At 41.7% G+C, this 8,712-nt stretch overlaps 1 protein-coding gene across 1 annotated transcript in view; it reads left to right on the top strand.

Annotated features, from left to right (window-relative positions):
- The first annotated feature begins 1,145 nt into the window (after nt 1–1,145).
- CLPTM1L (CLPTM1 like) overlaps nt 1,146–8,712 on the top strand; it is a 28,950-nt gene continuing 21,383 nt past the window's right edge. The window contains exons 1-5 of the mRNA XM_068671217.1: nt 1,146–1,454; nt 1,661–1,761; nt 3,548–3,737; nt 4,895–5,037; nt 6,913–6,991. Coding sequence (XP_068527318.1) covers nt 1,278–1,454; nt 1,661–1,761; nt 3,548–3,737; nt 4,895–5,037; nt 6,913–6,991 — 690 coding nt within the window. The 5' untranslated portion in view covers nt 1,146–1,277. The remainder of the gene's footprint in view (nt 1,455–1,660; nt 1,762–3,547; nt 3,738–4,894; nt 5,038–6,912; nt 6,992–8,712) is intronic.

Raw genomic sequence — 8,712 nt, 5'->3', positions numbered from 1 at the left:
CTGCAGTAGTTCAGGCTACTTCGTTATCCAGGAAACAGGAAAGAGGTGAGGTGACACTGCAGTTACTACACATGTGAGAAATGCATAACAGAAGGTGGGAAAAATGTGTATTTAGGTCCAGTGGATATAAGCTGAACTAAACCTATGAAAGTTTTTGAGAAGGAGTGAAAGGTGGTGAAGTTTACCAATGACACATTCTTAATGACGTGAAGAGTTCAAGTGAAGACCTGTTAATGCTTTTCTTAAAATTAGTCACTAATTTGAATTTATGGTGCACATGCAGGTTTTGAGTAATGTTCTCTGAGTTAGTCATGCTGTGGTTTGCATGAAGAAACAGACAGTGTGGAGGACAGTGAACGCATACGTTGTCAACCTGTTTAAGGAAAAAACACTGATAATCATTTTTCAAAAGCAAAATTTGATTTCTTCTTTCAGTGACGTCCAACAGACATGCACATTTCATTATGAAGAACTGTTTTAAAACTCAAACCATTTTTGCTTCAAGGTATTTTTTTTTTTTTTAATTTTCCTTGCTTCAAGGTATTTTTTTCATTTTCCTTCACACACTTTTTGCTTCAATCTATTTTTCCTTCTGCTCCAATATGCAAATAACACGCTCGTTTTATTCTTGTGTGAGTACATTACATTAATAGTGCTTTGATTTTATACTTGAGGGTGTAGATTATATTAATAACGCTTTGGTTTCATACTTGTGGGTGTAGGTTATATTAGCAGTGCTTTCATTTTATACTTGTGGGTGTAGGTTATATTAATAGTGCTTTGGTTTTATACGGGTAGGAGTAGATTATATTAACAGACCTTTGGTTTTTATACTTGATTATAGATCATATATATAGATAATACTATAAAAGGCTAAGGAAAAGAGGGCAGGCAGGGCAGTCTTGCTCCGGCTATCCCCTGGGATATCTCCACAGTTTCCTTTAAGATTTCCGTATGTTGTCGGCTGAACCTTAGAGAAGAAATAAGGAAACCCTGAAGGAAACAGGGAGGCGGGGGGGCGGCGTTGTTTTTATTTTTACAACAATCCCAAAGTAAGAGGGGGGGGGGGGCGGGGACACATAGCAGGCCGCAGCGCCGCGCCGGTTGCTAGGCAACGCCGCGCCGCCACTTCCGCCTTCCTCCCCTTCCCGGAAGTGACGGGCAGGAGGCAACGGCTTCCTTCCCCGGCGACGGGGAGGGGGGATGCGGCGGCGGGGCGGTTGCCGTTGCCGTTACCGTTGCCGTTACCGTTGGCGGGGGGGCGGCGGGCGGGCGCCATGCTGAGCCGCAGCTCGCTGAGCGGGCTGGCGGTGGGGCTGTTCGCCCTGTACGTGGCGCACACGGGCTGGGTGATGTACGGCATCGTCTACACGCGGCCCTGCCCGGCCGCGGGGGCCGCCGCCGCGCACCCCGCCTGCGTCTGGCCCTACCTGGCGCGGCGGCCCAAGCTGCAGGTGGGCCCCGAGCCTGGGAGCGGTCCGTGACGGTAACGGGGCTGGGGGGGGTGAGGAGGAGGCAGCGGGGCGTTTTCGCCCTTTATTGAGCCCCCCGGTGCCCTGCCCAGCCTGCGGGGCTGCGTCGCGAAGCCCTGAGCTCTCCTCGCTGATCTGCTGGTGCTGTGTGTGCCCCTGCCCTCAGTGCCCTCTCTTCTCCCTTCCAGCTCAGCGTCTACACGACCACGCGGTCCAACATCGGCGCCGAGAGCAACGTGGATCTGGTGTTGAACGTGGAGGATTTTGATGTCGAGTCCAAATTCGAAAGGTCAGTGGCAACGTTAGGTTTTTATTTCCATTCACATCAAGTGCACAAGCTGATAGTCACATGGGCAGAAATACACATAAAGCAGGTAGATGTACTCTTGGTGACAGTATCGTTGAAGGAGCTGGGTTGTTGTCCTTGCATTCTTTGGTTCAGGGTTGAAGCTATTCCTGCACGCTCCATGGGCCATGCAGCTTGCACGTGTATTCCATATTCTCAGTGCCAAGGCAGGAAAGCTGTCAGGTGGACTTCAGCCTTATAGCCAAGGACAAAGTGCTACTGTAGATAAAAAACAGTTGTTTGTGTTTTCTTAATGGAAGGTTCCTAGAATATTTCGTATATCACAGATCAGTGAAGCGCCTGCCTTGATAGAAACAGTGTACTACATCTGTGGGGTGCCAAAGAGCAGGTTCTTTGACAAACCCTTACACAAGCTTCTCTTACGCTGAGTGATCAACTCTCGCTTGCAAGAAAGAAATCCATGCCCAACAAAGTCATGCTAATAAATACAGAAATGTTTGTTTCTCTCACGTAGATCTTACAGACCTTGAATGCTGTTGTCTAACTTTCAGATCCCATTCTAAATGCTTGTATCACAAGCTGTGCTAGATCACTTCAGCGTTGGTTGGTTTAAATCAACATACTGTTTTAAGTCGTATAAACAAACATTTTACAGAAGCGTGCTTTGCTTGTGGTAGTCAAAGTGGCTTTCCCTCATGAAAATGTAAGTCAATGTGTCCGGAATATCCTTAAGACCTTTCTCTAATAACGTGTAGCCAGAATAGCTGTGGCTTCAGACCCTGAAAAGAACCTAGAAGTCGTAGATACTGTGTTCTCTCTTCTTGTGTTATAACAGTATGCTTTGGTATAACTGTTTCAGTGCTCACAATCGTAAAAGTAAACTGTTTCTGGTGGTTTACTGTTTCAAGATCTTCTGAAGGGATGGTGGTGCTAAGATCATGCCGTTAGATGAATTTCTGAATAGAACGCTGCGATCTTTAATTATAAAGAGACACATACACGTATAACAGTTAGAGCAACTTTTGTATTAGCTGCTTTTTTTTTTTTTTTAAAGTTATCTCGTATCTGAGGTCAGAGGCTTACCCTGGTTCTTTCACATTCTGCATGTTTCATAATTAAAGAACATGAACTTCTGCAGTGTAGGTCATGGTGAACTTGATCTCTGGCAGACGTGAAAATAGAACTGTTTTACTGACGGCCTGCTGTGCCAGTGAGAGTATCCAGACAAAAAACATCTGAGCAAATTAACGGGGCGCTTCCCAGGCAGGCACAAGAAGAGTGACTTTGTGGTTGGAAGCTCTGTAGAGGTGTGTGCTCAGCATGCCATAGCTGAGAAGATCCATCCTTAACGTAAAGTGCTTGGCTTAACTGAATTTCCTTCTAATCTTTCTATTGTGTATGCACTCTGTCAATATACTCAGTGTGTGGAAGGTTATTTTCTATGAGTTCTTTGATAATTTGGCAGTAGGACCTGTTGGCTGGGTTACAAAACTGATAACTCAGTCTTGTGTTATTTAGGACAATAAAGGATGAATTGGACAAAGATGAAAGTGTCTTAAGATAGCAGTAAAACTTTGGTAATGCAAATACTAAGTTACAAACAAAGGTACATAAATTGAGGCACCCAGTCATGGCTTATTAGAGAACATTAGCTCCAGCATGTTCTTGCTTACTTTCAGAACATCTTAACATCTTCAGTGATCCTCATCTGTAACAGCTTGATATTCCAACATATGTCACCTCGTAACGTACTTATTTTGTGTTTTAGGACAGTGAATGTCTCTGTACCAAAGAAGACTCGAAATAACGGCACGTTATATGCATATATATTTCTTCATCATGCCGGCGTTTTGCCTTGGCACGATGGTAAGCAGGTGCATATAGTAAGCCCTCTGACCACCTACATGGTCCCTAAACCAGAAGAGATTAATTTGCTCACAGGAGAATCAACCACGCAGGTAGGTGGGTTTTCCATCTACAGAAAAATTGGGGGGGAAAAGTATGGGGAGGAAGGGAAAAACCAAAATGCCTTTCTGCTTGATTATCAGCTGGTACACTAATAATAGACCTTTCAGCACAGCAAATGGGGAGCCCTCTGTAATAGTGGCTCCTATTAAAACATTTCCCTAGTTAATGTGAATTACTTATTCAAGGTTTCATTGCTCGTGGTAGAAATACTGTATTGTTTTGTAACAAAATGATGCTGCTTTCTATGAGTTAGATTCGTGTGAAATAATGCTTTGCTTTTGTAAAACAGAGATATTAACTCACATCAGCGAGTGACCAAAGCATAGATTGCTTCTGTACTGTAGGACATTCCTACTTTCCAGTTCAATTCAAGAGAACACAATAGTAGTATCCTTTAACAAATTCTGTAATAACTCACTAGAGGAAAAAATGTGGTATTATTTAATGAAACACTTGCAATGGCTCTTGTATCTCACTGTCAAGGGGAGGTAGAGAATTTCACCTTGCTCTTCTTCAGAATCTGAAATACACATGTAGCTATCAGTGCTGTTTCTAAATCCTGTTAGAATAAAGTTGAAAATGAGCAGAAGCTAGAGACCAGCATTAAAAGGTCAGAGCAGGTGGTGGTCAGCCAAGGAGAAGTGAGCAGAATGCCCAGGGGCTGAGCATCTACTGAAAGCTGCAGTCTTAACTCTGTTTCAGCACTGCTTTGCACAGCATTTGGAGGCTCAGAAATTCAAAACAAATGGTCAGATCTTTTTTACTCCCCCAGATTAAGTACGGTCAATCATCCTTTTGACTGTGTTGAAGTAATATCTGAATGCTCTACTGTTCTCGTGTTCAAGCGACTGTTTTCAGAGTATGCAGATGCATAAGGAATTAAAATAAATAAGCTGAATATTAATTCTTGGTGAACAGGGTTTTGAATGGGCACTGAAGTTGTTCAGTATCAAATTATGGTTGGCATTTCTGTCTGTTCTGCTGTATTTGAGCAAAATACTTGGTCTAGTGTAAATTAAGGTAAAGTATTTCTTAACGAATGTCTATTCTGTGATACAGTTAATGACTCAGTAGTTTCTGTGAGTTAGAGTTTTATCCTGTTCAAAAGTCTGTATTGTTTAGCAGTGTGTGTGTTGTATTTTTAAAGCAAATTGAAGCAGAAAAGCAGACCAGCGCTTTAGATGAACCCGTCTCTCACTGGAGGTCAAGGTTGACCTTAAATGTTATGGTAGAAGATTTTGTGTTTGATGGATCGTCCCTCCCTGCTGATGTTCACCGTTACATGAAGATGTAAGTTGATGACTTATTTTTGCTAGATTATAAGCTTAATTGGCTTTTCTACAAAAATCTTTCCTGTCCCCCCTTAGTATTTTATTTTTGTGTCAGAGCTTAGGAGACAAAAATAGGCACTCTTTAATGCCTGCGTTTCAGTAGTGACAGTTAGTAAGGTATTATGTACTAGAACGCCTCATTGGAAATACCTTGCTACTGGGCAGTTCAGAGTTTAAAATACCTTTTTGTATGGGGGTTACCAGGGTAACACACAGCAGAACTGCAAAGACACAAGCAAAATGCTACAGCAGGCTTCACACCTTGTTCTCAAATCATACTTCTGGCCTTTAAAGCAATTATTGTCCCTTGACTTTTGCAGTTAACCTTCACATCCAGTTGTGTCTAAACAGCAAGTGCTTAAGTGGCACGGCTGATCTATCCCATCTTTCCCCTCCCTCTTTGACAACGTTTTTGTCTTACATAATTTCATTTTCTCAAGAAAAACATAAAAAGCGAGATTTTTAGGCAGGCAGTAGCTTCTGTTCACAGCTTGCTTAAATTTCTTCCAGTGTTAACCATATAAATAGCGCTGTGTTGGCTGGTGCTGCCGTATGTTGATGCCTTTCTCTACAAGTATCCTGTTAAATCCAGAAGCAGTTGCTTAGTCAGCAGACTCTGGGGTTCTGGGATAGCTTCCCAAACAGAATAGATAAACTTAGCAACTCCTAAGACACTCAAAACAGGAAGGGGTTGATGGATTTTTTCTGGTCATGTCTAGATGCTCTTCAGTGCTGTTTTATCACATCATGCAGAAAGTAGTTTGGATGTGAAATAGCCTGCTGCAATTCCACTAGCGGTAGCTTTAATTGTAGTTGTTATATAGAAATTGAACTCTCTTCAGCTGAAGAATCAAACTATTTCTGATCTTCAAGTTAGTACTTTTCTGTATTACTGTTGCCGCTTGAGTACTTATTATGTAGTCTTTCTTAACATGTATAGAGACCTCTTTGTTTTGTTAACTGCTAAAATTCAATTTTCAGACTTTAATAAGCTCAGTTGTGCTAGTTCCATAGACTCTTACTGAGTATATCATAGTGTAGATAACTGCCTCTCTAGTGAAGAGCTTTAAGAATTTGTCTTTTTGAGGGCCCTAGGCTAAATACTTGTCCAAAATCCCAACAAAACAATTGTCCAGTGGTCAATTTTGTCGAGGCCTCAAAGATTAAGTTATTATTGGTTTTGTGCAGGCTGGTGAAGTGATAGAGCAATCCAAATGAGTGTTTGAGTTCAGGAAAAGGCAGAGATGACTGATGCTCCTTGTGCACTCTCATCAGCAGTATGTACACTTTTAGTGTGCATAGCAGCCAACGTCTACGTGGTCCCGTGCTAGGTAGAGCAAGTGCCTTTGCTGAGCTGCTAGGTGTCACTGGGGCTGGAGAGGAGTGGGGGAGATGGTGGAGAGTTGTCATTGCAGTAGGAGAGGGATACTTGAGACAAAGGATACAGATATATGGTGGTAAACCTCATCGTGTTTCTCTTTGGCAAACTTTTAAATTTCCTCTGCCCTTGTTCATGCAACAGCTTCAGCATCATCACGGCTAATTTCATTTGTCTTTCATTCTTTTTTGCTTATTTTTTTTCTACTGAAAAATAAAAACAAACTGAAAAGAGAAATATAACATGCACACTTTTTATACAGACATCTCTCAGCGAGAGATTCCAGGCTAGCAGTTGCTTCTTTCATGCTGTGTGGTAAAGAATAATGTGCCTGAAAAGATGGTGGGAGATTTCTACATGGGTAGATCTGAAAGTGCTGATTGAGTGCTAACTTGAATAAAAGCAGTTTTCTTTTTAGATCACAACAGTTATAAAATCCGTGTTTAAACATCCTAGGGTTCAGTTGGGGAAGACAGTGCATTACCTTCCAATATTATTTATTGATCAGCTAAGCAACAGAGTGAAAGATTTGATGGTGAGTAATAGAAAACCTTTAATTACATTTAATAGTTTTAACAGTAATCTTCAGTGTTGTTATAATCAAGATTTTCTTCATAGGTTGTTTAATGAAAAACTATAAAGTCACAAAAGGACTTTATCAATGACTGTTGTTTAACTTAACGTGGTCAACTGTGGCAACTGCAGAGTCTGAATCTGCATTTTGAAATATCTGCCAAACACTCCCTTTTGTCTGTCAAAGGGTATTTGTATTCCATCACTCCTGCCTTTTGGGCAGATATGGAGAAAATCTGCAGCAGCAGCTGTGGTGGGAGCAAGCACATGAGCAGTTTGACTCTTTAAACCGTTTGATGAAGTTGTGTTAGCATTCCAGAGCTACTCGTAGTATCTTCTAGGGAAATGAGCATACTGCACACAGCTGGTACTGCAGTAACATAGAGATGAGAGAATGGCCACTGACACATTTCCAAAAAATTCACTCATGTTTAAATTTTCCAGTGATGCCCTCTGTCACATTAGAGTAACTTGAGCATCTGAGAGTTTGGTGTTTTAGCACCTGCTGCCAATACACTAACAGTACATCTAATGAGTTTGTGCACTCAGATCAGGACTTGAAAACATTGGTGACAGAATCACAGAAGGAAGAGGTTGTGAGGGATATCTGGAGGTCTCTAGGCAACACACCTGCTCAGAACTGGGGCACCAAGAGCAGGTCGCGCAAGACTTTGTCCATTTGGTGTTTGGATATATCCAAGAGTGAATGCTCCGTAATGTCTCTGGGCAACCTGTTCTCATGTTCATTGACCCTTGCAGTAAAAACTGGTGTTTTTTCATACACTTAAATTGGATTATTTGCATTTAGCTTTTGCCCAACTCTTCTTTTCAGGGAAATCATGCAGTTTTGTTACTGCAAGTCATACATCGCAGCCCCCTGCATTTAAGTCGTGTTCATCTAGCACCTTTCAGTTAAGCCCTGCATTTTTTTTCAGTTTGGAAATTAGGTATGAGTTACTGAAAACAAAAACGTTGAATGCTTAAGGATGTCTCAGAATTGTTAACTGAGCATGTCTGGATTCAGCGTCTTCTAGGTAGGAGCTATGGTAGATACAAACTTTCCATAGACCTTCTAAATTGTCTTTCCAATCCAAAAGAATTTCATTCCTGAATGCTGGGAAGAATATGCTTTAAGAACATTTCTACCCCATCCTAAGCTTGTCTGGTAAAATAAATTCCTCTGCATTTCAGTTACAAATCTTTGTACCAGATTGTTCTGTCCAGTATTTCATTAGATAACTCTTGTAATGTCTTTACAAGCAGTCACTGTCCTTTGTTTTGAGTTTCTTACCACAGCTCATTGTTAAGTTCAGTACATTCATGTGAGTTTCAAACTGATCATGCGCCCTGTTTACAAATAAACTCAGCGTTCTCATGTGGCTAAGAGCATTCCCACAGCTGTCATGCATGTCATGGTCAATGCTATTGCAACTCACAGTGATAAACATCTTGAGAACGTGCTGCAAAGACTAATCTATCAAAACTAGCAAAATATCCCTTCAGCACTGGCTTATGTAACTTCTCAACAGCGAGGCAAACTGCTTGCAAGCCCTACAGAAAGTCTGGTCTAATAGTATGTGTCCAATGAGCTAATGAAGGGTATATAAAGAACAGATTGTGTGTGGAGCGAGGTCAGCATTTTGCTGTAAATAGGGAATATGTGTCATCTGCTGTTTTGCTAAG

This window comes from Anas acuta, chromosome 2 (genome assembly GCF_963932015.1).
Source record: "Anas acuta chromosome 2, bAnaAcu1.1, whole genome shotgun sequence".
NCBI classification, from domain to species: Eukaryota; Metazoa; Chordata; class Aves; order Anseriformes; family Anatidae; genus Anas; species Anas acuta.
The sequence above is the reverse complement of the archived record's forward strand: the minus strand, read 5'-3'. Positions and strand labels throughout refer to the sequence as shown.